The sequence below is a fragment of the Stigmatopora argus genome, chromosome 5 (genome assembly GCF_051989625.1).
Source record: "Stigmatopora argus isolate UIUO_Sarg chromosome 5, RoL_Sarg_1.0, whole genome shotgun sequence".
Taxonomy (NCBI): Eukaryota; Metazoa; Chordata; class Actinopteri; order Syngnathiformes; family Syngnathidae; genus Stigmatopora; species Stigmatopora argus.
Window position 1 is genome coordinate 2,385,434 of NC_135391.1, and position 27,912 is coordinate 2,413,345.

The window sequence follows — 27,912 nt, forward strand, 5'->3', positions numbered from 1 at the left end:
GTGGCATTAAATGTGGTAATAAGCCATTAAAATACCAGTTCTTTTGATGAGTCATCTTTTCATTTTTTTCTTGCACTGTTTGCGGCACGGTGGTAAAGTGGTTACCACTTTTGCCTCACAGTTCCGCATTCGAGGGTTCAATTCCCGATGCATTCTGCCAAAATATATGCAAATTATATGGTTAATAGTTGGAATATGAGTAATAATTAAATCATATTATAATTAGAATAAAAATAATATATGACATCTTTTAATATCTATTTAAACATGTATTTATTTATTTCATTCTGTCCCCTCTGGTCGTCCATTATTTACTCCTCAATTTTATATATGTTCTATTAAAAAGAGTGTGATATTGAACTCGCTATTGAAGATTTTAGTTATGAAAATATGTAAAGGTACTCCATTAGTAACATTTAACCCATACGTTTTCTGTCGTCCAATTTTTCTTTGTACTTATCCAAGATTTACTTTGGCGTCTCACTTTCAGGTCAATAAGAGCAAAAAACAAACCATTTCTCCCATTTTTAATTCTACTTGGACTCACTTCGGTTTTCGTCTTCTTACGGCTTCTCGCTGATGGGTCTTTGATGGTTGTCAAGGAGGAGTCCAAACAGTGGGCCAGTTTCTGGGGCGGGTGTGCGTGCGTGTGTTTGCGTGCAAATTGCCTTGCCTTTAGATGGGGAGGACACACAGTCTGAATGAAGTGAACAGAAGAGAGAGGAGAAAATAGGACAAAGACACCATCCATGAGGGACTCAAAATGCCTCAAAAAAAGAGGAATGATTCCACCGCCATTGATGTTGAAGATGGTGAGAAGTTTTTGTTTCAAAAAACTAATAACACACTCCATGTTGCAAACCTCAGAGATGATTTATGTATCTATTTTTGTTCCAGTTGGCATGGAGGTGGATGCTGTAGTTGACAGTGGAAGTGAAGGTCAGTTACTTTGACTTTGACTTTACACACTATTGTCATTTAAAAAAAAAAAATTCACCTTGACCTCATTTGGGCACCAAATTGGTGCCGAGCAAATTTGAGTATTTAAAGAGCAGCAGTACAGTGTTTCTTGTCGCAACGTTATACGAATAAAGTTTAACTGTAGATTTGTCCTTATGCAACATAGGTTGTAAGAATCATCGCTATATTTATTAAATACCGTATTTTCCGGATTTAAAGTCGCACTTGTTTTGTAGTTTGACTGGTTCTGGGACTTTTGTCTTTTTTTCACTCTAACGGTTTGTTATGTTGCATTTTTAATTTGGCTATAGCTAGAAAACTGTTAATATGTTACATTAACAGTTGCCTATTTGGTCAGTTGTTCGCTATTTTATTATTACTTTGATGTTTGTTCTTGGTTTCTGATAAATGAAAAAATAATTGTCCCAAGTGGCTTCCGCTTGTGAATTTCAGCGTGGATTTTCATATTTTTATGAACTCACCCAAAAAAAATTAACTAAAAATTTTCCCCCAGCAAAAAAAAAACGCGATGTAGTCCAGCCACGATAATCGAGGGATTACTGTACATTCATATTTGAATAAGGAGGAAAGTCATTTATTTACTTATTCACAGAATTTGGAAGTTTCAAATTATTATCGATATCGATTGATATTTTTTTATATTATTTTTTTCTTATATTATTATTTTTTTGATTGTTTTTCCAGAAGAAGCAAGGAGACGAACGAAAAACAGAAGAGCCCATCCTCAGCGTAAACCCAAGCATTACAGTAACGAAGACGAAGACGAGGAGGACGATGAAGAAGATGATGCACCGCGGAAGCGAGGACGAAAGAAAAAAGCGCAACGTCGCGACATCCACCAAGACGAGGACGAAGACGACGGCAGGAGCATGAAAAGCAAAAGCTCTAAGGTTTCCAGAAAGAAAAAAGCGGCGAAGGAGGACAGCGAGGACGAAAGCCAAGAGGAAGAGGATGGCCAGAGGAAGAAAAGGCCAGGGAAGACCGTCTCCAAAAAGGACAAAGCAGAGAAAAGTGCGGAGAAGAAGGGAAATGCTAAAGGCAAAAAAGGGAATGATAAAAGTGGCCAAAAGGACAAAAAGAAGAAGGGGAAGTTGAGCAGGTGCAGTATTCTCTGAGAGATTCTCTCAAATTTCAGTACCAGCTGACATTATCGCGCTTTTTTTAAAGCTACATTTAAGAGAAAATGCTAAAAACAAAAATCCCTGTTGGGTGTCGAGAGCAACTTGAAATCCTTTCACGTTGATTTGTTTAAAAAAAGGATCGCAATCAAAGCTTTTTGGGCCCTTAAAATGTATTTTAAGAATTTTTTGATGTCACGAACGCTGCGAAAAAGGCGTAGCACATATCTGCTTTTTCCCTCCGTTAGTTCTTCGTCCTCCTCTGATTCTGATGACGAATCTTTGTCGGAAGGAGAGATGGCCGCCCTGAAGGAAGAAGTGGAGGAGAAGAAGAAACTCATCGCCACTTTACGGAATAAACCGTGGCGTATGAAGAGGAGACTCGTCTTGCTCAAGTAAACAATGCAAATCCCCCTAAAAAAAACAGCACTTCATGTTTTACTCCCATCAATTCCACTTTTCAAAGACAGTTCATTTAGCTATCACCATTTTCATTTCACTTTGATTTAAGGCTTACCATCACGTATGTCTTGTACATGTGATGACGACTGTGCATATTAAAGCTACTCCACTCTGTTTAAACTTCCCTCCTGAAACTTTACAAAGCTCTTCATCCGCCTCCAAATCGAAGACAAGTCTTAGTGGTTTTTTCTTTACAATTGTTGACACAATTGAATATATTGACAATGTGTGAAAGTATAGATGAATGTAAGTAAGCTCACGAAAGAGGAACAAGATACTGCTAGGTGAGTTGTAACTTTTTCAGGAACTTGACACAGTCGGGTGTCCGCCGTGTTGCGCTTTCTGACCCGTTACGGTCATCGCGGCTACTGTTACCACGCACAAAGCCGCATCTATCAGTAACTCATCCCTTCCATCTCAGTGCACTCGCTAATTGCTCGGGATCTGTTTCTAACCATTGGTCTTTGCGCTTGTCCACTAGGGAAGCGCAGGAGTTTATCGAAAAGTTCGAAGGAGCTCTCGGGAAAGGCAAGGGCAGGAAACTCTACGCCTTCAAGGTCATGATGACCAAGGTAATCTGACAAAATGTGTTTGTTTGTGGCGTCGACCGCAAATTCATTCATACGAAATCGGAATGGGATTGTTTGTTGCGTGACCAGAAATTCATCAAATTCAAACGGGATTTCGACAACTTCAAAACGGCCTGCATTCCGTGGGAGAGGAAGATAAAGGATGTCGAAAGTTGGTATCGCCGTGACAATCCTTTCCGTAACTTTTGGCTTAATTGATAAATGAACTATTGATTTTACAGGTCATTTTGGGTCCTCTGTTGCGTCCTACTTTATATTCTTGAGGTGGATGTATGGACTGAATCTGGTTCTCTTCGGGTTCATGTTCGGCTTGGTGGTGCTGCCGGAGGTATGAGGGTTGAATTGATGTGGTATTTAATACTTTTTTAATCTTTCTTATCCACTCTGACCAAAGTTATTATGTGTATTATTAGATCCTGATGGGTCTACCGTACGGCTCCATTCCCAGGAAAACGGTTCCCCGAGAGGAGCAGGCCAAAGCCATGGACTTTTCCGTGCTCTTTGATTTTGGGGTGAGGATTTGAGTTTCATCTCAATTTGGAAATCCGACTCTTGGGAGCGTAATCAACAAATACATGGTGCAACAAATTTCATGATGGAGCGTTTCCTTGAGGACATTTTATGTGAGTCTGTGTTTAAATATGGTAGCAAGTAAAGATGGAAAAACAAGGGCTGACTCTAGAGGTGACTGTGTAGTTCCCTTCAAAAAGAATGCTAAATTAGCCAAAGCACCTTCTTTCTTCATGCCTGGAACTCAATACCAATTGACATACGTGAACCTCTTGGCCAATCATCTTAAAGCCTGGCTGTTAGACCAACAAAATTGCCATCACATCACTGTCTAAAACTGTGCTAGGTCTACGTGTGTGTAGTATGTGTCATCGTTTATCTTCAACCTACACAAGGGACTAAAGATGGAAATTAGCCCTCGACTACAATCTTACATAATTACATAGGTATATATATATATATGTTCATTAATATGTGATATCCCTTATTAAATCAATCAAACTCAAGCTCAAACCTGACCTAAAACTTAAAATAAGTTGTGAGCTGAGTCACTTTTTGGGTCTAGTTTCTGTCATTTGTGGGGTTTTTAACTTTGATAATTGGCCAAAAAATGCTACACACATGTCAACATCATTTCTCATTTTTATTTGTATTGACCCATTTTTTGGGATGTTTCCATTCAACAGGGTTACTGCAAATATTCTTTTTTATTCTACGGATTCTACAACCATCAGCGGACCATTGGTGTGTTGCAATTCCGACTCCCCCTGTCGTACTTGCTGGTCGGCGTGGGCATCTTTGGATACAGCTTGATGGTTGTCATCAGAACGTAGGAAATTTTGAAATTGATGCGCTTTTCGGCTGCCATCGTCGGAATCAAAATGACTTTTCATTTTTTCATGGCTTCAGCATGGCTCGTAACTCCAATGAAGGAGGCGACGGCGCCGAAGAGGGAGAGTTCACCTTCTCCTGGAAGATGTTTACCAGTTGGGACTACCTGATCGGAAACCCAGAGACAGCAGATAATAAGTATGCCTCAATTACCACCAGCTTTAAGGTGAGAGCATTGTACGATTACCGTATTTTCTCGCATATACGCCGTATTTGTTGCAAAAAAAAGACTGAATCAAGGGTACGGCTTATACGCGCACAAATTATGTACGAAATGCCATAACCTAAGACAATGTGGCCGATACGGTCATTTCTTTTCAAAATGGAGAAAAGATAAACGGATAAAACACTTAACAACATTTATTTATTTATTATTATTTTGACGTCTAGGAATGAAATTTAAGAAAAAAACATCTTGCATAAAATGTCAAAAAACTCACTTATGCCTGTCATTGCTAGCTCAGGGTGCCGACATCTTACCTAGGATGATAAACTAGTCCGTTACGGACACACTTCCTGGTTGTACCGCTCACATGACTTCCTTTTTGAATTTGTCCACGTGCAGGCAACACCCTTTCGGAATGTGCAATCCAGCAGATGATCCTTTTGATTCAAACTGTATCTCAGAAATACCAAATGCGATGATTTTTCTTAAGATTTTCGCTTCACAGTAACACATTTGTACTCCCTATTAAAACCATGAATATGGAGGTGAAAAATGGGAATCAAGGGGCGACTTATACGAGAGAAATTGTAAAATTCAACAATTTTAAGGCAATTTTAACGGTAAGGCTTATACGCGGGGCGGCTAATATGCAAGAAAATACGGTACCCCCCCCAAAAAAATTGGGATGTTTTAAAGCATCTGTTTTAAAGCATGTGTACCTCAATGTGTCTGGCAGGAATCCATTGTGGATGAGCAGGAAAACCAAAAGGATGAGAACGTCCATCTCCGCCGCTTCCTCAGGGTCCTCGCCAACTTTCTTATCCTGTGTAGCCTCGGAGGAAGTGGCTACCTCATTTATTTTGTGGTCAAGCGCTCCCAGGAATTTGCCGACATGGATAACGACGAGCTCTCCTGGTTCGAAAAGAACGAGGCAGGTAGAACGTGCGCATGGCCTTGCCGATGGCGTGCCAGCTTTTGGCAGGATGAAAATCGGTGTCTCTGTGGACATCCGTCAGGTGGAGTTTGTCATGTCCTTGCTGGGATTAGTGTGTCCTCCTCTTTTTGAAAGCATCGCCGAACTGGAGGACTATCACCCCCGAATCGCACTCAAGTGGCAACTGGGAAGAATCTTCGCACTCTTCCTGGGGAACCTTTACACCTTCCTCTTTGCGCTTTTTGATGAGGTCACTGCAAAGGTATGGCTGAGCTTGGAAAAAACGCATTCTTTGTCCTGTAAACTGTTTGTCGTCTATACTCTTCATTTTAATTTGATCCTAAAACAGAAAGTCGGCACTCGTGATTTACTTTCCCGAGCCACACAAAATGATGCGGCGGGCCAGATTTGGCCCCCGGGCTGCCACTTTGACATGTGTTTTAGCCTATCTGTTAGCCACCAAGTTTTACAGTATTTGTATTTTCCGCAAGAAATGGGATCTGTATGAGGGAAACTGACAAATTTAAAAAGAATATGCAGTATTGTGCAATTTAAAAAAAAATCTAAAAAAAAATGGTCAAAAAAAATGATGGATGTTCAATAAAAGAACAATAAATAATTACACTTGGGCGAATGTGACTTGTAAAGGGAATTGGTATTTTGCTAACTGCTAATTGATAATACCACTTAGAAAGAATTGAAAGAATTGCTCCAATTGCATTAGTACATTAAAAAAATAGTAAAACCATAGTGTAACCAAGAATAAATGAACTCTAAAATACGAATGAATGATAAGAATGAGGCCATGTGCAAGAAATAAGTCTGTATCTGATAAGAACAAGACCGTTCACTGACAGTTGACTGAACCACACGTGTAGACTGAAGACATTACTTTAATGTTGTAAAATATATACATTAAATTTGTACGTTGGATTTTCTAGCTGGAGAGCGAAAAGGCGATCAAAAATGCCACGGAGTGGTCTTTGAACGAGTACACCAGGAATTACAGCATCTACTTCAACACCACCGACGTGCCTCCTCCCGATATTCACCCTGCCGACGTCATCAGGGGGCCGTGCTGGGAGACCGCAGTTGGCATCGTTAGTAAAAAATACAACGCCGTAGCACCACTTCATCCTTTTTTTAATGTGTTCTTCTTTCCAGGAATTTGTCAAACTGATCGTGTCTGACATGCAAGTCAACTACTTGACCATCCTGATCGGGGATTTTCTGCGAGCTGTCATTGTCCGCTTCCTCAACTACTGCTGGTGTTGGGACCTGGAGGCCGGATTTGTAAGTGTGAGGAGTTCTTATTAGGTTAACAACGTACCGCTACTGTATTATTGAAGCTCCTGCCTCAGAGAGCCAATCGCATCGTGTTACGCGATATCTCTTAAAGTGCCGCCGAGACTGATCATCCCTAAGTTAATTACAGTTGCAGCCGCAGAGCCGTTTTTAAAGTGCAGTAATCTCTCAAATATCGCGGACAATAGACCCATGGTCACAAGAAGACAAAGGACTTAGACTAAAACGACCATTAACCTGTTTTTTGGGAACTATTTTCACTGTGAGTGCAGTGTTTAAAGTAGTTACATTTTTAAATATATACTTTATATTTAGATATTAATACATTACAGTCTTTTGACATGCTTATAATCAATCAAAAATCCAAAATTGTCATTATACAACAGCTGCGTATAACGAAATTGGTGGTGCTACTCCACAAAGTGCGTGTTTCCCAGTAAAAACATAAATAAGTCATTTAAAAGGTCACGTCCGTGCAAGGTAATTCTAAAATATTGCACATTGCTATTGCTGTATGTATAGATATAGCTGTAATATTTAATAAATATACACTTTAATATTGTACTTGTAATTGTGTATAGGCGCGAAAACATGTATTGTGGTAGTCATAATGGGGGTGATCCTACTTGGCGATTTTTCAATTTTCGCGGCCATGTTTGGTCTACATTAGCCGCGCTATTGGAGGGATTAGCACACAGGTGTCAAAGTGCCGGCCCGGGGGCCAAATCTGGCTCCCTGTATCATTTTGTGCGGCCCGAGAAAATAAATCATGAGTTTCTATTTTAGGATCAAATTCAAATGATGATAGATGTACATTACATTTCCTGATTTACCCCTTTTTAAAATCAATCATTGCAATTTTTTAATCCAATATTTTTTCTTGTGTTTTTAGTTCAAAAAGCATTTTGTAAAATCTAAAAATAAATATACAAATATTTTCCATTTTCCACTTTAAAAAAAATATTTAGTTTCCGTTTGAAATTTTAAAAAAAATATTAAAAGACATTTTCCATTACTAAGAAAAAAAAGCTCAAATAAACATAGTTTTAGATCTATAAAAAACTGAATATTCAGAGCTTTTGATCCAGTTCTTTTAATCCAATTTTAAAAAAAAATCTAAATATTATATCTAGAATGGTCCGGCCCACATGAAATGGCGTTGACGTTAATGCGGCCCGCGAACCAACCCTAGTTTGACACCCCTGGATTAGCGTATATTGAAATCCTCGCCATTGCCTTGTGTTCACGCCAGCCTTCTTACGGCGAGTTTGACATCAGCGGCAACGTCCTGGGCCTCGTCTTCAATCAAGGAATGATATGGTGAATGCAGGACGTTTTATGGGAATAACCTGGTAGTGGTTTCTTTTTGCCGACCCTGATTTTTCTCCCTAGGATGGGGGCATTTTACGCTCCGGGGCTGGTGGGTCTCAACGTATTGCGTCTCCTGTGTTCGATGTACTACCAGTGTTGGGCGGTGATGGCCTGTAACGTTCCTCACGAGCGGGTCTTCAAGGCCTCGCGCTCCAATAACTTCTACATGGGGCTCCTACTTCTCGTGCTCTTTCTCAGCCTCCTGCCGGTGGTCTACACCATCATGACTCTGTCACCCTCGTTTGACTGCGGACCTTTTAGGTAAGAAATGTTGTTTACGGTGTTGACAGAGCCGAGGAATATTTTTTTCTTCCAAAGGTCAAAATCACATGACCCTGGTCTTATTTGACTCGCAGCGGCCAAGTGAAGATGTACGATGTCGTCATGGAAACCGTAGACCAGGATCTTCCCGCCTTCATTGGGAATATATTCACTTATGCGACCAATCCTGGGCTGATCATGCCTGCTGTGCTTTTGATGGTGTAAGTACAAATTGAATATCGTCATTTTTGGGGGCGGTCTGTCAATCAACTGGACTATGCAAAAATTAGACGATAATAATGATTAATGTGCGGGTTAGTGGTTGACAAAGTGTTGGAAATAGCAACAATACCTATAAAAACAAAAACAATGGACCACTTTATGAGGCGGAGTTTATCTAGTCGTGCTGTTTTTTTATTTGTGTGCATTTTATTTAATTTCGCTTCTGAAAATATTTTCTTATCTGTTTCCAATAAGCTCACGAGACATTTAAGAAGACCTCAAAAGAGTCGTACAGTAATAGAAATAAAAGTTGTTGGGTTGTTTTAAATTACAACTTCAAAACTAAAGCTGTAATTGCAAAGAAGTGCCTAATCAATGCAACTCTGCGACCAAAGTCTGTGTTTAAATTTAACACTATCTTTCAACCAAACAAAAACATTTTACTGACACATACACATACTCTCTTCCATGTTTGTGCACGGCACGCCATTCTAGGCTCGCCCTCTATTATCTTAACGCCGTGTCAAAAGGATATCAACAAGCCAACGTAGACCTTAAAAAGAAGATGCAAATGGTGAGTATTCGCCATCTCTGAATGCTACAATTTGTTCATTTTTTAGCTGAAATAAGCATGATTTGCTCAAACCACTAGGCCAGAGATGAGGAAAAGAATCGCAGGAACAACAAGGACAGTACCAATCAAGTCATGAAGGACTTGGAGGACTTGCTGCCAGATAAATCCTTGATACCAGCTCAGACTGATGAAGATCTCAACCCACCTGGTACACACATACACAATAATATACTTTATTAATATATTTCAATTCTATTTATCTCCATTCAACTTTTCAGAAGTTGTCATTGAGAAGGGCAGCAAGTCTCCAAAATTAAAGCCAGCAGCCAACGGGAAAGACGCGTCATTGGCTGCTTCCAATCCCAGGGGGGCGGTGACCAGGCCCCCTGGACGGAGAGGTCCGCCTCCCGGAAACGTTCGGGGACCTCAACCTGGACCAGGCAGGGGGCGAGGCCGGGGCAGACCCCCAAGACAGTTGGAGTAGAAATCCAAAGCCAATTATTTTAGGATTTCTTCTGGAAATCAGTGTAAATAGTATACATTGGAAATGTATTTCTATTTTTTATATGTATTAACGTATTGGTTCTGGTAAGTTGCTTTCTACTTGCTTATTGCAATGTACAGTATATTTCACTCGCCTAATGTATTTACTTTTCTATTTTATTTTTGGTGGTATCATCCCTTCATAGATGTTCATTTTTCCACCACATTTATTATAAATGACCTTTTAATTATTTTTAAGCGATGGGAAAGACAAATAAGTGTTTTTGTCATTTTTTTCTTTTGTTAATAGCACGCCAATTCTTGAAAAAAGAAATATGGAAAAATTTCATATCAGAATATTGAGTGAAATATTTGAATTCTTCTAATGAAATGTTCATGATTCCCACAGGTATGAAATGACATGAATATACCCGAATGCTTACCATTAAGTGTTTAAAATGTCTGAGTAAAGTAAAAACATCAATATCCATATCTACGGGAGTGAAGCTACTGGAGAATCTTGCTGCTATTCTACTCATTTCCACTAGAGAGCGCTGTAGTTTACTGGAAAAGCACAAACCCCGCCTCTATGTATTTATACTCCAGAATTGATGTTCTTTCTGAGCCGTGTAACACAGGAACAGGAAAAATCTCTTCATCACGTACAAGAACGTGAATTTACACAACCAGTAACGTACTTGAATCACTCATAAATCCAACAGTTTCCCTTTTATTTGCAAACAGCCATCTCATTACAAGACAAACTACTCCTACCAGTAGAGATAAGTTTGCCTGCTAACACTTATCGATGTTCTCTTGGTAGACGTCCAGCATTCCTCTCAGTGTTCCCGTAATGATATTTGATCCCGTCTCATGATGTCTACATTTTGCTTTTGTTTGTGCACTGGCACAATTACACACTCATGGCCTTACACCGCTGTCTTCTAATGTATACTCATTTTGTGGCCTTGTTTTGAGAAGGAAACTGTGGCCACTCGCATGAAATCAGCGCCGAGATCAGATGCCAGACGGGATCACACCAGCAGCATCGGGTTGGCCATGTGAGTAGCAATGAGAACACAACTTTCCATTGTTTGCATGCACTCCTAGCCGGTGATAAAACACAGACCATAACAAGTACAGAATAAATAAGTGAAGTCTCTATTTTCCAAATAAAATACTCTTATGTGCTTTTGCAGATCAACTATTGTGGATTGTATCTGCCAAATATATATATGAAAAGTTGATAGTGGAGGAACAATAATGCAAACGTAAAATGGGGGTCAAAAAAGGCAATTGGTGATTATTTCACTGGCTACTAGAGGGGAGTGTCTACCTCCAGGAGTTAAATAATTGTACACAGAAGGGTTTAAAAGTCCAAATAATATTAAATTGACACCATAAAAACATAGTCCCTACATCACGGTTATCCAGCTATCGCGGCAGGTCTTGGAACGTATCAACCGCGATAAACGAGGTATTACTGTAGATTCAAAATTATGGACCGATTTAGAATTTATGTTGAAAATACATGCTGCGGCTTAGGTAAGAAATGACTAAAGTCTTATTGGGCCTGAATTCACAACAATTATGCAATAAGAAATAGGATAGCAGACTCAGGAAAATCATATATTGCACATATTCTCGAAGTGATTAGCCAATCTTTAGCATGACACAACATTTTCATCAGTCATTCCAGTGTTGCAACTGTTTTCATTGTAAGGGGCGGTACTGCATTTCTTGTCTGTGTGTGTCTGTGTGTGTACAGTCATCCAGTAGTCATGTTAATGAAAGCTGGAACCTAAGGCTGTAGACACAGAAACTAACTCTATTCACCCTTTACATTGTCTCTGATTGGGAATTCAATAAATGGGAGGGAAGTCAAGTCACATATTTATCGGTACACACAGCCCTTAATCACAATAAAATCTTTAAGGGTCTCTCACAAAAAATGTGAATCTTTAAGAAGGAGCAAGAATGGGAAATCACATTACCAGGATGACATTTATAGCATAGAGTAGTACTATACAATAATATCTAATAGTTTTTTCACAAATGTCATTTGGTCGATCAAATCTGTGAATATTATCATTTTAATACCTGCTACGGTTTATTTTTGATGGTGTTGGAAGAATTGGACAATAAAATTGCACATTTTTGGAAGAAATCCCTAATTGTGATTGTCTAGTTTGATGGCTGTTTTCGAGTTTTTGACCTTTTGCGTCGTTCTTTGTACAGACGTCTCATCTGCAAACGCTGGCACACTTCCGGGGAGATCCTCGACATCTGTGGCCACGGGGACCATTCTGAGCTTGGGGGGAAATTTGGATTCGTCTTGGAGGGTGGGTAGTCTGTTTCCCTGCCAGGCGCCTGGTAAAATATGATTTAAATTTGAATATCAACTCAATAGCAGCGAAACACGATCACTCGATGCTAGCCAATGGCAATGGAATGGTTGTTTAGCAGTGAAAGACTTAAACGTAAATATTTTGTAAGAATAAAATACGTGATAGGGGATCTTTTTTAGTACAGTAATGCATGTAATGTAATGCAAATGTCACAAACACACTGATGATTTTTTGCTGTTTAATACTCACATTTCTTCCCCACAGGCGCCACCGAATTATGTCGTCCTACTTTCTTTCCCAGAAAGGTCAACGTTAAGGAACCGGTGTTAGTGTTCACATACATTTTGAAAAAACAAATGTAATGTGGATGATGTCCAGTAGCTCAAGCAACAGCGTCTTCTGCACAAAATACACATTAAGGTATTTTTATATACATAAAAACAACTGTCCTGTACATGAGGCTTCCACCCACTGTTCCCTCTAAGCTGCGCGCGTGCGCAATTGCGCACTACTCTCGTCTTCTCTGCGCAGCAGCAATCCTATGGCGCGCAGTAAAAAAAAAAAAAAACGGATTTTTTTTTTTTTTTTTTTTTTTTTTTTTTTTTTTTTTTTTTTTTTTTTTTTTTTTTACCCCTTTCTTCATGATGGCGCCGTTTAAGCGGCAGCCAGTGGCAGTAGCTCTGTCCACTTATGTTTTTCGTGTTTTACAGCATGTTTTACATGAAAAATTAGAGGGAACATTGACATGCACCTGCTTGTGGCAGGTGTGATACTGGTGTGCCCATAGCGAGCAATGATGATGTCGTGACCGGATGATTCGCCTAAAGACGTTTCGCCGACGGACGTTTGACAGACGGACAGGTCTCCGAATGAACGTTCGTTCAAACAGCGTTTAATGATTAAATACAAATACTAGTATTTGTATTTAATCATTAAACGCTGTTTTCAGCTGGATTTGACCGAATTTGAGAGCATTTTGAGCCGTTTGGCGAATGGACGTATATGGACATTTTTTTGCCTCCATCGCGACATCATCGCGACATTTTACCGAGGAATTCACTTCCCTGGGCTCGGTTCTAATGTCCAAAGAGCTCCAGTATTTGTATTTAATCATTAAACGCTGTTTTCGGCTGGATTTGACCGAATTTGAGAGCATTTTGAGCCGTTTGGCGAATGGACGTATATAGACGTTTTTTTGCCTCCATCGCGATATCATCACGACATTTTACCGAGGAATTCACTTCCCTGGGCTCGGTTCTAATGTCCAAAGAGCTCCAGTATTTGTATTTAATCATTAAATGCTGTTTTAGGATGGATTTGACCCGATTGCTGTCATTTTACGGCTCGGTTCTGCTACATCTGCCCGCCCAAGAGTGCTTATTCCCGGGCTGCCATTGATGGTAGACTAACATTGATTTTTACTATAATTTGGACAACACCGGCGGCGGGCCGGATTAAAAATCCTAACGGGCCGTATATGGCCCCCAGGCCGAGGTTGAAAAACTTGTACACACACGATCCGGGGGCGGGGCGAGCGCGCGAATCCCGTTTCGGCGAAACCTCCGTTCGGCGGAACGTCTATTCGGCGACCTGCCCGTCTGTCAAACGTCCGTCGGCGAAACGTCTTTAGGCGAATCATCCGAGTACCGATGATGTCGCTCACACTGGTACTCAGTGCGCTCAGGGAGGTTGACTTTCTGCTCAGACCAACGAAAAATTAGAGGGAACATTGCTTCCACCACCTTTAAATATGTTGGTATTTTTAATATTATTGTCTAGTTATTTAAAGTCTATGAAGTCAAAATTCCAATTGTGAACAATGGTCACTATATAAAAAATGCATTGTTACACTTCAAAAAGTCAAGAATGGTCAAATATAGATGGTATTATGCCTCTTAATATTTTTACTCTTCTTGAACATTGATTCTAAAGAGTCATTATAACATGAGAATGTAGCGTAAGCACATTTCTGCTGTCTTTGACAGTATTCAATGTTTAATAGAAGGCATTTCTCTATTCTGTGACTTGATCTACAATTTCTAATAACCTACTAATGCATACATTTGAGAAATGATATAATAAAATGGTTACCTGTTCTCCAAGCAGATATGAGGCAGTTCATCCGACAAGCAGGATCTGGTCTGGTCTGGTCGTCTGAGCCAGGAACCAAACTCTCTTTCATTAAATAATTGACTCCCTGGAGATGCAGTTTCGCCATGTGGTAGCCTGAACAACAAAAAGTGTGTTGGCAAAATGGTCCTCAAGTTACGCCTGGTCAAGTTCATACTTTAGGTTTACTCTCAGGCATTTTTCTTATAACTGCTCTTTTTCTCCCCCAAACAAAATCCAATTCCATTTTACAATGTTTTCTTTTTTTCATCTTGTGTGTTATCAGTGAACAAAGAGATAACTCAGTCACTCAACCTATGAGTTCATCACAGGGACCGGTGATGACTTCATCACGCTTGTTGGGATAACACACCTCTGTTCAGTGTCAACTCGTGGGTTTGTTGCCATGACAACACACACCTGGAGTAAATTCATTACAACATATCATATGCATGTATATATATATATACTATATATATATATATACTATATATATATATATATATATATATATATATATATATATATATATATAGTATATATATAGTATATATATATATAGTATATATATATATAGTATATATATACATATGTATAAATACACACACACATATATATATAAATATATATACACACATTTACATATATATAAATATATATACACACATTTACATATATATAAATATATATACACACATTTACATATATATAGATATTTATATACACACATATTTACATATATATAAATATATATATACACACATACATATATATAAATATATATACACACATTTACATATATAAATATATATATACACATTTACATATATATAAATATATATACACACACATTTACATATATATAAATATATATACACACATATAAATGTATATACACACATTTACATATAGTATATAAATATATACACATATATATAAATATATACACATGTGATATGTTCTCTCCCTGGGCTTGCATGGGTTTTCTCCGGGTACTCTGGTTTTCTCCCACATTCTGGTTGTACACTCTAAATTACCCCTTGTGGTTGTCCCTTGTGCTCTGCGATTGGCTGGCCACCAATTCTGGGGGTTATCCTCAATGAGCTGGCATAGGCTACAGCACCCCCCGCGAACCTTGTGAGGATAATTAATACACGCACCCACATATGTATTCCTATATTACTTATTTATGTTCTTGACACATTCCAAAACAGTGTTCAGCGTGATAGAGACTGGCACAGCTAGCCCACAAATGACGTATGTGTACATTTTCTTTTTTTCCGGTTTTTTTCCAAGTAAGGAAGGAGGAGACTGTTTTTTTTAAGGTGGAGTTCCTCCCTCACCCCCCAAAAAATACCTCCCACCTCCCCTCCCTATATAAATGAACTCCCCTGCTCGGTTAGCGTCCCTGCAAAGTTCGCTTTCACTTGCCTCCTTTCCAGCCACACGGTAAGTCCCGTTTCTTGCATTAAAAATCTCAGGAATGTCGTCGAGAATCTCCTTAGGAATTTGAAAGCGCAAAATCGAGCTGTTTGACGAAGTAATTCCATGAATTCAACTTGGTTCTCTCTGGCGTTGTACGATCGACGTGGGTGTGGCCGGAAGCAAAGACCTCACTTTTTGCCTTCTTGCGATCATTAAACATTAGAAAATCGCGATCATAATGCAGACTAATGTCGACGTGTCTGCTCTGATACATTTGAAAACATTAAATAAAACTGTCCATAGCATGCATCCGCGTTCGTGGGAAAACGTGGGTGTGGCCAGGCATACTCCACCAGTACACTGCTATATTGCCATCATGGAAAACTTGCATCATATGCAGTATAATCCCAACTATAATGAATACATCCTGTGGGGGAAGTTACTTTTCAAACAGAACTTCAAATTTTGCTACTCAATGTAGTGCCTTGATTAAAAAACTCATAATATGCTGTAATCCAAATATAGTAATGTATACATACTGTGAGGGAAGTCACTTTTAAAACAGCATTTAAAAAATTTGCTTGTCAATGTAGTGCCATTATAGAAAACTCACATCATTGAATTGAATGCTTTTATTGTCATACAAGTACGTTTAATGTCATTTAAAGCTTCATGAAGTGCACAAATAATCAATTATGATACATAATGAATAAATAAGAAATAAATGAAAAAGGAGTCAACAACCTAAATGAGTAGTAGTCAACCACATAAATGAGTAGTCAACATAAGTAGTCAACAACATAAATGAGTAGTCAACATAAGTAGTCAACAACATAAATGAGTAGTCAACATAAGTAGTCAACATAAGTAGTCAACAACATAAATGAGTAGTCAACATAAGTAGTCAACAACATAAATGAGTAGTCAACATAAGTAGTCAACAACATAAATGAGTAGTCGACATAAGTAGTCAACAACATAAATGAGTAGTCGACATAAGTAGTCAACAACATAAATGAGTAGTCAACATAAGTAGTCAACAACATAAATGAGTAGTCAACATAAGTAGTCAACAACATAAATGAGTAGTCAACAACATAAATGAGTATAGTCAACATAAGTAGTCAACCACATAAATGAGTATAGTCAACATAAGTAGTCAACCACATAAATGAGTATAGTCAACATAAGTAGTCAACCACATAGATGAGTATAGTCAACATAAGTAGTCAACCACATAGATGAGTATAGTCAACATAAGTAGTCAACCACATAGATGAGTATAGTCCACATAAGCAGTCAACCACATAAATAAGCATCCCTTCAAATTTTATTCCTTAATGTAGTTTTTCTGATTTACGGGGACTCTTCTATTCATTTTACATCTCAATGATTGACCTCCAATTTATTTAACCTGGGATCATTTGTTGCCAGCCAATGCATTCATATTTGTCCTTTTAACTGACCCCGCCCCCTTCCCTTCGCTTGACAGAGTCCTGCAGTCCGTCCAGCTCCACCATGGCCTTCATCAGAGAGTTCATGATGCAAACCGTTTATCTGGGCATGCCCGATGAGTCAGTAAGTCACTGCGCTTCTCTTCCCGTTGCTAAGGCCAACCGCCATGTTTGTTCCTTTTTTTTTTTCCTCTTCCTGTGGTATGCTCTGGTGGAAAGTATTCCTGGCAGACTTTGGAGAGAACCAAAGAGGAGGGAGCATTAAAACATACCGCGGAGAGTGTAAAGTTGAAAAGTTTAGCAACACGAGGGCGGAGTGGGCTGACAAATGAGACAGTTTAAATGAATATTACATAAGACAATGGCTGATGGACATTCTTTTCACTCCTTAAAACAACGAAAAGAAGATTTTGTCCATCTTGTCAATGCGTGACTCAACGGAACAAGAATTTGGGCCCCTCCCTCACTCCCTATCTAAAGTCCTCAAACCGTAGAAGGGGTCAAGTTAATCTCTCATCGTCGTCATTCATATCCCAGTAAACGATAACATGTTAGTACTGGAAGGGTCTTTTTCCTTTTTTGGGGAATGCGGGTTGTGTTTTTGGCTCATTTCCAGTCATGATTTCTGACTCTTTTTGATAAAGATGATGAGAAAAGAATAAAAACAGTAAAGGTCAAAAGGTCAAAGGGAAAAGAGTGTTTTTTTTGTTCACCATGTGATAAAAGTCAATATTTAACGTTGTTGTTTAATATGTTTTTTTCTCTCTGTGGAATCTTAGATCTTAAAAAATGAGGGGACCGTGAAGGCCTCGCCAAACTTCAGCGCCAGTGGGGATGCAGCCATCTTGGATCAGGCTATTAAGGCAAAAGGTGATCTTAAAATGCATAATGGACTATACAAAAAAAATAATAATACATTTTTTGCTGGTTGTTTGCTCATAGAAATGTGGCAGCTTTTAGTAAACAAGGTTCCTTTTTTTGTTCTTCTAAAATTTTAAACAGAAAATTTTGGACTCCAAATTGTATAGGATTATGAAATTGAATTAATTTTCATAAATAAGACTCATACATCAATGCAACGTATTTGTTCGATTTTTTTATTTTATTGAATTGAATGCTTTTATTGTCATTATACAAGTATAATGAGATTTAAATCGCATTTTAGTTATTGTTTTTTAAGGATATTTGCTAATTCTTTTATGAATTGTGTTCCTGGAGAAGTTATGCAAAAAATATGGGACAAAAGGCCCGATTTTGGGAGAAATAAAGGATTTTAAGGGGCTGTACAGTCAGAAAAAATCAATATGAAAATCTATAAAGTCAAATTCACCCCGAAAACCAACTGTTTAACGTTTGTGTCAATTTATGAGTACAATTTGTACTTCTGTATGACGTTATGTGGTTTTTTACAGGGGTGGACGAAAACACCATTATTGAAGTACTGGTGAAGCGCAGCAATGAGCAGAGGCAGGAGATTAAAGAAGCTTACCAGCAAGCCAGTGGCAAGGTAAGAGAAAGTGCACAAATTCATGCATGGAGAGCAAAGCGAACAGTTATTACTGATCATTTATGCTCTCGTTTTTGTGAATTTCCCTTTTGAGGGTACAGGATTCTGCCCTAATTTAGATTTTTATAGCTTGAAATGTGAATATTTTGAGGCAGACTCAAATTATAGTGTAGTTGGTCATGTGGTTGAACAGCCCGCTTTGACTGGTCCCTGGTGGTTAAATGTAGTAACACCGAAAGGGTGGGGCACCGTCATGTGACGCGGCCTGAGGACGAAATCTTTCTGAGGGGAAAAAAGTGAAAAAAAATTGATTGTGCAAGGCCAAATTAAGCAGAAACTTTCATTCAAACTAGTGTATTTTTGGGACTATAAGGCTCCACAATAAAGAGGGGGGAAAATAAGTTGCAAATTTGGACAAATGGCATTTTTGGGGGGCGTTTTTTTTTTTAAATTTTTACCCTAAACCAAAAACAGGGTAAATCGGCACCTGTTAACACAACAGTTTTTCACATAACTTTTACCTTAATATAAAAATCAAAACAGGGTATAAGTGGCAGGCCCAGCCAAACTATGTAAAATTTGTGACTTATAGTCCTTTAAATACGGTACTCTAACTGGTGCAGCTTGGAGAAAATGTTATTTAAGTTGTAAATGTAGCTTTGTTAACTTTTTGCTGGGGGAAAAACTGAAACATTGTCTGTTTTTCCCATGAAGCCTCTGGAGGTGGCGCTGAAAAAGGCACTGAAGGGAGATTTAGAGGACGTGGTCATGGCTCTTCTGAAAACGCCAGCCCAGTATGATGCCCAGCAGCTGAAAATGGCCATGAAGGTATACAAATACAAATGCACGTATACACGTCCACACATTGTTCCCCACCCTCTTCCTCGCTGGCACATGAGCCAGGGGGAAGTGCTGTTGTTGCACTTTGAAGGTCAACACTGTTTTAAGTTTTTTTTTGCTGGATCATTTGTTTTGGCGTTCTGCCAACTTCCATCTATTCACCTTGGATTGTCCCATAGGCATCGTAAATAGTGTTGTGAAAAGCAGCTCTTAAAAAAAAGGCATAACTGTAGGAAGCCTTTTCATTTGGTTCCCGTTTCAGGGCTTGGGGACAGATGAGGACACCGTTATCGAGATTTTGGCCTCCAGGACCAACGTGGAGATTTTGGAAATTAAAAAGGTCTACAAGGAAGGCAAGTTTAGGCTAAAATCAAGCCTCTGTTTCAGTCAGTCTTTATTAACAAATACAAAACTTATGATAGACTGTCAAGCGTATTTGATACTAAACACTAGTTTTAATCACTTTTTTCACAGAACCCATTTTGACATTAACAGTGTGTGTGTATGCTATAAATCTATATACTACTATTTATGTATGTGTCTATATGTGTGTGTTTGTGTATATGTTTTGAATTAAATGCCTTTTTTTGGATTGGATTGGATAACTGTATTCATCCCGTATTCGGGAAATTTCATTGTGGGAGTAGCAAGAGGGTGATTAGACAGAACAACAAAGAAAATCTTTTATTATCATAATACACGTACAAAGATTTAATGCTTATCCATGAAGTGCCCATATAAATTAGTCATAAAAATATTTCTAATCAAAATGAAGTGAGGAAAAAAAAGTGATAGGTATGCGTGTTTGTATATGTATATCCACACTTAATTTTTCCACTTTATTGCTGTATATTGCATGTTGGTCAGATCCAATATGGTTAAATAACACCATATTTTTTTTGTTTTATTGTGACTTAAGAGTACAAAAAGGACTTGGAGGAAGATATCCGATCCGACACCAGTGGAGACTTTCGAAATGCACTCATTTCCCTCTGCAAGGTAGAGTTTGTTCCATTCCACGCGCACCCTTTCTTTATTTTCTTACAGGATGTTTGAGGCGGATTTTGTTGGCCTTTTCTTTTCTCGCGGCTGTGGAATAGTTTGAGGTTAAGCCAACATGGCACTCCCCCATAGCAGCTGTATAATACATTCCTTGCAAATATTTACGTCATCAATTCAGGATGATTGATTGATTATTGTTTAAGGTCAATAGAACATACATTAAAAAAAGTGAGTCATCATAAAGACGTCGCTCCAATAATTTTGAATAAAGAACACCGTGACGACAAATGGCGGTCAAAATAATTGTGTTCTGAGAGGCTCCAACCGGAAGTAATTCAAGCCGCAATAATGATACCAGGATCATTTCAAAATAAAATAACGGATACAAGAAATGCGTTTACATTCAGAGGGATTTTGTAACCTGAAAATTTCATACCTACAGCTATTTGTAAGTAGAGGTATGACTGTATTTAAGAATCTCTGTAATGTTTGTGTTACGCAGGCCAACCGTACAGAGGGAGTGTGTGAACAGCTGATTGACAGCGATGCCAGATCTTTGTATGAGGCTGCAGAGGGGAGGAAAGGAAAAGACTGCTCGGTTTTTATCGAAATCCTGACTGTCAGGAGCGCGCCTCATCTGCGTGAAGGTCAGCTAGCTCGCCGTTTGCTCTTCTCAAAGCGCTGGGGGTTTCCAAACACATTTTTCTCTGAAAAAACAAAGAATGGCAGGGCGGTCTTGAAATCCATTTTTTTTAAAGAGGGGATTGGAATTGGGTAAAACAGTCAGTAACTCCTTGTTTGCCATCGTAAAAAGCTGTGTAGAATTTCATCATTTTTTCATGTGATGAATGCAAGAATTTTACAATATCCGTATGCCTCCATTATTTTGCTTCAGAAAAATACAAATAAAAACTCTTTCCATTGGGAAGACTGGGATTTAACAATAATTTCCGGCAATAAGCGTCCAATCCATTTTGTCTAGGAGGTGTGGCAGCGATCGAACGACCCCCGTCAAATTGGATTGGACGCCTACTTCTGGCAATTGCTGGGAATTATCATTGTTAAATCCCGAAAGAGTTTTGATTTCTATTTTTCTGCAGCAAAATAATGGAGGCATACGGATATTGTAAAATTCTTGCATTCATCACATGAAAAAAACGATGAAATTCTTCACCACTTTTTACATTGATTAGTAATAATGTAAGAGCCACTGTAAAGGTGACGACCTGCATCTAGCAACATAATGTAGGCTCCACTTAAGATTCTTTTGTGGGCCTTATTCAATGATATTTTCTTAATTTGCTGCGAGTTTATCTTAAACTTGTTTACTTTTATTTTTCAGTGTTTCAGAGGTACTCAAAGTACAGCAAGGTGGATGTGGCCAAAGCAATTGATATGGAGATGAAGGGTGACATTGAGAATTGCCTCACTGCAGTAGGTAAAGCCACATTTATGCACTTTAACTTGATTCGGAATATTTCATGAATGTAATAAAGTGTAAATCTGCTGCATTTCACTTTATTCTAGTCAAGTGTGCTGGAAGCAGGCAGGCTTTCTTTGCCGAGAAGCTCAACCTAGCCATGAAGGTCTCGTATGCATAGACTGCGATCACACAAAGATTTAGTTTTTGCACATTCTTAGTCCTTACCGTTGACTTTTTACTTTCAGGGATCTGGAACCCGTAAAAACATCCTGACGCGGATCATGGTGAGCCGCTCGGAAAAAGATCTGAAACTAATCAAGGCCGATTACAAGAAGAAATACGGGAAAACACTCTACCAGGATATTCTGGTGAGACAACAGGATATAACGCTCTTGATTCCATGATGGGTTAAATTGTTTAAAAATGTAAAGGAGTTCAACAACTGTTTTTTTTTTTCCCAGGATGATACCAAAGGAGACTATGAGAAGATTCTGCTTGCTCTCTGCGGGAGTGAGAACTGATTTTCCGTCTACTCATTGAGCACTAAAAAAAGCTAACAAAGGCGTTAGAGGGCCTCCAAGCCTAGCTGTGTAAAATAACCCAATCATAAATATTAACCGGGATGTGAAAAGATACAATACAATCTTTAGAAGAAATTACTTTGGAATTCAAAAACACTCTTGCCATGGATTTGAATTGATGAAAAGATATCTTGGTTTGAACAGGTGCCTGGAAAAAATAACAAAGAAACCAAAATACTCTATACTGTATACCTGTTTGACTGAAGGAGCTTAAGCAAATAAAATGTTTTTTTTAATCTACATGGACTGACTTTCTAACATCCATTTTTGTGTTCTAAATCAGGAAGATATAATGGCTTTTTTTAATCTAAATTGAATATTTTTTTTCCCAGACATACAGAAATAAAACATGCATATTAACAACATCCTCAATACGTTTTCTAACGTGCTTTTTCAAGCAGGTTACATATATAAAACAAAATAAAACATGGCAACAAAACATTGACAAAGACGGGCAATGTAAAAAAATACTTAACGTTTGTAAAGTTGGTGTTTTTAATTGATGTATTTTGACAATATATATTAACTGTAAAAAATGATTTTGACCAAGTGCAACGTCAGCGTTGCCAGATTCCATCATTTCTCCCTCCTTGTTTAACGTCATCTGAAGGCGGAGTTAGGGTTTCTTATCTGGCAACCTCTTCCTGCTGCACCACCAATACAAACATTTCAAGCGGAGAGCGATCAACGGTGAGCTAACGTTTTCTGACCAACTTTTATCTTTTTTCACTCCGTTTTAAGATTAAATCACAAGTCACAATCGGAACTCCCAGATAAGCCTACCTGCAAAAACGCCGTGTATGTTTAAATCCATCCGCCTAAATGAGATTGCATGGCACAATGCTAACAAAGTGTGGCTAGGGAAATGTCAGAATGCTTTAGTGGCCAATGAAAAACTCATCAAATTGCATTACTACATTTGGAACGATATAACATGACGTACACGGAACATAACATATAGCATCGGCATGTTTTATATTTATTTTTGTCATCTTTTTTACTTCACACGCTGTTTCGCACGTGTAGCAAATGTTAGTAATGATGACCCGGCATGCTGGGTTTAAAAATAGACGCACTTGAGACTCCTCGTCACCGTGCCTGATTAAAAATGTCATTAAAATCATATTTATAGAAATTCGATTCTAAATCCGATACATGCATGATAACTTTGGATTGTGACCATTTTAGCCTGCTCCTCCGTTCCCTAAACGATGACAACCACCTGACCAATGGACCACTGCACGTTTGGATCGAGATCATGAACGACAAACTGGTCTTTTTGGGACTGCTTTACTTCGTCCAGGGCATCCCATATGGTCTCCAGTCTTCCCTACTCCCCGTCTACCTGCGCGGAGCCGGCCATTCCCTGACCCGCATTGGCTTCACCAAGATCCTGTACTTCCCGTGGGTCCTCAAAGTGCTCTGGGCCCCGTTGGTGGACAGGATCGGCAGCAAGCGCCGATGGCTGGTGGCCACGGTATCCGGACTGGCGCTGACGTGCCTGGCCAGTTCGGCCCTGGCTCCGGAGATGCACATCTGGGGGGTGGCGGGGACCCTGCTCGCCATGAATGCCCTGGCCTCGGTCCAGGATATCGCGGTGGACGGAGCCGCGGTGGGGCTCCTGAAAGGCCGTGGGGAACTCGGACTGGGTAACACGGCTCAGGTCGTGGGCTATAAAGCCGGATCGGTGTTCGCCGGAGGCGGGCTGCTCGCCGTGATCGACGTGGCCGGCTGGAGCTGGATGTTCATGCTGCTGACTTTTGTGTATGCGGGCGTGGCCCTTTTCGTCTGGGGGGCCCCCGTGCTGGACGAAGAGCCGGCCAGGGGCCAACCGGCAGATGGCGGAAGGAGAGGAGGGCAGGGAGTTGACGCTTTGATGCCGTGGAGAGTGTGGAGGAAGCTGCTGGCCGTCCCGGGTACCGCCTGGACCGTCCTCTACGTGCTGACGTACAAATTAGGTGAGTCGGATGCCCAGGTGAGCGTGCGCTAGTTCGGTTGACATTGGCGTCAAATGTCAAGGGTCCGATACCCACTATTCGTACGCAATAACATCATGTTTCTTAAAATCTGCACCAAAATGGCAAATTGGAATGACTTTTAATCACAGAAAGCTTTCGAAAGCCGTGTTTTGGCGACAAAACTCAGTTTTAAAGCAAACTCCGCTAAAGTTCAATGACTATGAATGTCCATTAACAACTAGTTTCTGAACTAGAAGTTTGCTGCATGTTTAATCATGAGAGAAATATTTCTCCATAAACAGATATACAATGACTTCAATAAGTCTGACACATGTAGATGTACATATAAGTGCCCTTTAACCATTAACTATGCTTCATTTTAGTATAGACATTTTTAAAAATCGTTGTTGCAGTTTTGTGAATCGCAATCTTTTATTCAACATTCAGGTCAGTGGTGTTTGTAATTGTGTTGTGTATTGGAAAGTAGTCATATTTCTAAATATTATTGGATAAATGCAGTAATAGTATTTTATGCATGTCCCCCAAAAATATTTGCTCAGTGTTGATAGGCCATTGAAATTAACCAAGTCATATTACATGTCTATGGTTCTCATCATAAATTCTTTTTTTAATCATTTAATTTGTAAATAATATCTGTTATTTATTTGATTTTTGATTTTTTTAACACAAATGCGTTTGAAAGCATTTTAGCCGAAAAATGTCTTTTTTTATTTTGTCCCCAATGACAGTATTCCAAGCTGCCTTCTACATTCTGCCGCTAGAGGTCTCTGTTGACACGTCTATAAAAAGTAACTTTTACAATTCATAGGAAAAAAAGTACTACTAGTTGACCTTTTAAAAGTACTACTCATGATGAAAAGGAGCCACCTTACTGGTCAGTACTGGTAAAAAAAAAATAACATGATGTGTTTTCTTAAATCGAGGCAACGTCTTTCCAAGCACGACATCGTTCTGTAAATAACTGAAATATAAAGTAGTTTTAAGATCATTTTTGTATACGTCTGTGTGGGTGATAGAGTTTATGGATGTAAGTTTGGTCGCAAAAGGGGATTACGGGAGGATTAAGTGCCTTTGTGTCTGAAAAGGAATCGCACGTATTCTGATTCTGGCGCTTGCACGTGGGTGGTGGAAATGTAATTGTCCTTGCCCATTTGCATAGCATTCACTTATACGTGTGTGAGAAGGCATAGGCATAGGATAGGGCTTTTGTTTTTAAGTCCTATGTGTTTTTGAGAGAGTGTTCCATAATCGGATGAGCCCCAACAGACGACACTACTAGACAGAATATGAAGGCTGGCTGGAGCCCCTAATCTGTCTAGGGAGGAAACCCCCCACCCCACAACACTCTCTCTGTCTCATCGCAAGCCCATGGGCGCGCAACGTCACTTCAAATTCAGCTCTTATTTTTAAATGTTACCTTGCCATGCTCTTTCTTTCGTTTATTTTTGTTCGTAGTTTTCCTTTGCATGGAAGATCACTCGTTTGGGTTTCTCTCTGGTCCGATGTCATTTGCAGTTGTGTTTTCGTTGAAGCAGCGTAGCCTTATGTTTAGTTTGTAGTAGGGATGTCCTCAGAAATCGGATCGGAATTTAGTGGAAATTGGGCCCAATCGCGTCTTTTTCGGAGGATCGGAATCGGGTGAAAAGTATATTTTTTAAGGTTTTGCAATGGCGGTTAATGAGCTAAGCTAACAAAAAAGATGTACATAAGTATAATTCCAAAAATGTGTTGATATATATGACTATTTTGAAGCTATTGTAACAAACCTTTAAGTATAAAAAGCAAACAAAACTTAACTAAAACTACAACTAAAATAGCTCACTTTATTGCAATTGGTTGGTATTTGCCTTGCGAGTTTATTCATGTAAAATATATTATTTAAACTAATTATTTTCAACATTATGGTGGTGCTGCATAACTGGAAAAAGGGATTTGGTTTTTTTCTGCTTCATTGAAATCACTCTTTTATATGACTATAATTTGTGGCGGCTCTATTCTAATCAGGTGGAAAAAATACATGAAAAAAATACATTATAGTACATTAAAAAGTACTTTTCCCACCCTACTCAATACATTTCCTGGTTATCCGGACTCGGTATTGGGATTCTCTAAAGTGGGCGACTCAAAAATATACAATCGGGACATCCCTAGAAATATAATTCTTATAAAAAAACGAAAGAAAAGTTAAATCAAGAGTCAGGAAAAAAAACCTTGGATCTCACGGCCGTGTTTCTACCAACACGTGTTAGAGAATGCTTGTGGGGGGGAGGGGAGGAACTTATGGTGACAGGAGGATATTTTTTCAGAGGGGAAAAGGACTTGCAGGGATGGAAGGGATGAATTAATGAACAAGCACCACATGGTGCCCTGGGAGGGACAAAACAACATGAGCGGAGAAATAAACACTATGTCCAAACATACTATTGCATGCTATCTAGATTCCATTGACCAAAGTCAACGTTGCTCTACCCAATACTCACAGCGTTTAATTCCCAAAAAATTAATTGTATCTTGCATATAACGTGAAAAAAACTCACTCGTGCCTGCCATTGCTCGCTCAGGGCGATACCATCTTACCTAGGGATGACAAACTAGACCGCTACGGACACACTTCCTGGTTGTACTGCTCACATGACTTCCTTTTTGAATTTGTCTACGTGCAGGCAACACTTTAGAAATGTCCAATCCAGCAATGGATTTATACAGTATCTCAGAAATACCACGTGCAGTGATTTTTCTTTAGATTTTCCCTTCAAAGTAACACATTTCCACTCCCTATTAAAACCATAAATATGAAGATGAAAGTTGTGACCTATGGGGCGTGTTGAACAAGAGAAATTGTAAAATTCAACGAATTTAAGGCAATTTTAAGGGTTTGGCTTATACGCGGATGCGGCTAATATGCGAGAGAATATCTAGCACCTTTGTACTCCCTATTAAAACTATAAATATGCAGGTGAAAATTGTGAATCATGGCGCGTGTTATACAATAGAAATTGTAAAATTTAACAATTTTAAGGCAATTTTAAGGGTACGGTTTATACGTGGGGGCGGTTATGTGCGAGTAAATACGGTCCCACTTTGTTTTGATTTTGAATGAGAAGAAATCAGCCGACTCGATGTATACACATGAAACATAATTTTCAAACTTTGAATTTGTGGGTCCTTTTTTGCTATATTCCAATAGTTTGTATGCTCTCTCCATCCCTTTTTGTGTTTTGCATTGTTGTATGTTGTGTATGAAAATATAAGGCAGGCTTGGAGGGGGTAAAATGTGGCTTGGTTGCATCACTAGTTATAAAACTGTTCTTTTTCTGGTTTGCTGACTGATGAACGAGTATCGACTGTGCGTTCCAAATCAACTGTTAGTCACAAC

The 27,912-nt window shown here is 39.1% G+C and overlaps 3 protein-coding genes and 2 long non-coding RNA genes across 5 annotated transcripts in view; 4 read left to right on the forward strand and 1 right to left on the reverse strand.

Moving 5' to 3' along the window:
* The first annotated feature begins 49 nt into the window (after positions 1-49).
* tmc2b (transmembrane channel-like 2b) lies at positions 50-10,121 on the forward strand. The gene is made up of 20 exons (XM_077599912.1): positions 50-812; positions 898-939; positions 1,666-2,080; positions 2,348-2,494; positions 3,043-3,133; positions 3,221-3,302; positions 3,373-3,479; positions 3,565-3,663; positions 4,348-4,490; positions 4,571-4,718; positions 5,455-5,649; positions 5,735-5,914; positions 6,594-6,752; positions 6,817-6,945; positions 8,210-8,277; positions 8,350-8,589; positions 8,685-8,810; positions 9,307-9,385; positions 9,464-9,593; positions 9,664-10,121. The coding sequence occupies exons 1-20, from the start codon at positions 764-766 to the stop codon at positions 9,867-9,869; spliced, it is 2,835 nt and encodes a 944-aa protein (XP_077456038.1). The 5' UTR covers positions 50-763; the 3' UTR covers positions 9,870-10,121.
* Positions 10,122-10,370: 249 nt separating this feature from the next.
* LOC144074589 (uncharacterized) lies at positions 10,371-12,677 on the forward strand. Its single transcript, XR_013300325.1, has 3 exons — positions 10,371-10,929; positions 12,107-12,210; positions 12,481-12,677. It is a non-coding gene; the product is annotated as an uncharacterized LOC144074589 (long non-coding RNA).
* On the reverse strand, positions 11,278-14,444 carry LOC144074590 (uncharacterized). The gene is made up of 3 exons (XR_013300326.1): positions 14,308-14,444; positions 12,466-12,615; positions 11,278-12,238 (listed from the first exon to the last, which is right to left on the reverse strand). It is a non-coding gene; the product is annotated as an uncharacterized LOC144074590 (long non-coding RNA).
* Positions 14,445-15,454: 1,010 nt separating this feature from the next.
* Positions 15,455-22,797, forward strand: anxa1a (annexin A1a). Its single transcript, XM_077601095.1, has 12 exons — positions 15,455-15,774; positions 17,243-17,328; positions 17,984-18,074; positions 18,617-18,711; positions 19,426-19,539; positions 19,814-19,904; positions 20,471-20,550; positions 21,056-21,200; positions 21,896-21,991; positions 22,081-22,139; positions 22,222-22,344; positions 22,438-22,797. Exons 2-12 carry the CDS (start codon positions 17,269-17,271, stop codon positions 22,495-22,497), a joined length of 1,014 nt encoding a protein of 337 aa, XP_077457221.1. The 5' UTR covers positions 15,455-15,774; positions 17,243-17,268; the 3' UTR covers positions 22,498-22,797.
* A 345-nt stretch (positions 22,798-23,142) lies between these two features.
* slc33a2 (solute carrier family 33 member 2) overlaps positions 23,143-27,912 on the forward strand; it is a 47,331-nt gene continuing 42,561 nt past the window's right edge. The window contains exons 1-2 of the mRNA XM_077600830.1: positions 23,143-23,247; positions 23,746-24,515. Coding sequence (XP_077456956.1) covers positions 23,816-24,515 — 700 coding nt within the window. The 5' untranslated portion in view covers positions 23,143-23,247; positions 23,746-23,815. The remainder of the gene's footprint in view (positions 23,248-23,745; positions 24,516-27,912) is intronic.

What these genes read in the sequence shown, in the direction of transcription:
- tmc2b (XM_077599912.1), top strand. Translation starts at nt 764, where the DNA reads ATGCCTCAAAAAAAGAGGAATGATTCCACCGCCATTGATGTTGAAGAT. An exon ending in TTGATGGTTGTCATCAGAAC is followed by an intron (nt 4,491 to 4,570) that starts GTAGGAAATTTT and finishes TCATGGCTTCAG; the next exon opens with CATGGCTCGTAACTCCAATG. An exon ending in TTAAAAAGAAGATGCAAATG is followed by an intron (nt 9,386 to 9,463) that starts GTGAGTATTCGC and finishes TCAAACCACTAG; the next exon opens with GCCAGAGATGAGGAAAAGAA.
- anxa1a (XM_077601095.1), top strand. Translation starts at nt 17,269, where the DNA reads ATGGCCTTCATCAGAGAGTTCATGATGCAAACCGTTTATCTGGGCATG. An exon ending in TCAGGCTATTAAGGCAAAAG is followed by an intron (nt 18,075 to 18,616) that starts GTGATCTTAAAA and finishes GGTTTTTTACAG; the next exon opens with GGGTGGACGAAAACACCATT. An exon ending in ACCAGCAAGCCAGTGGCAAG is followed by an intron (nt 18,712 to 19,425) that starts GTAAGAGAAAGT and finishes TTTCCCATGAAG; the next exon opens with CCTCTGGAGGTGGCGCTGAA.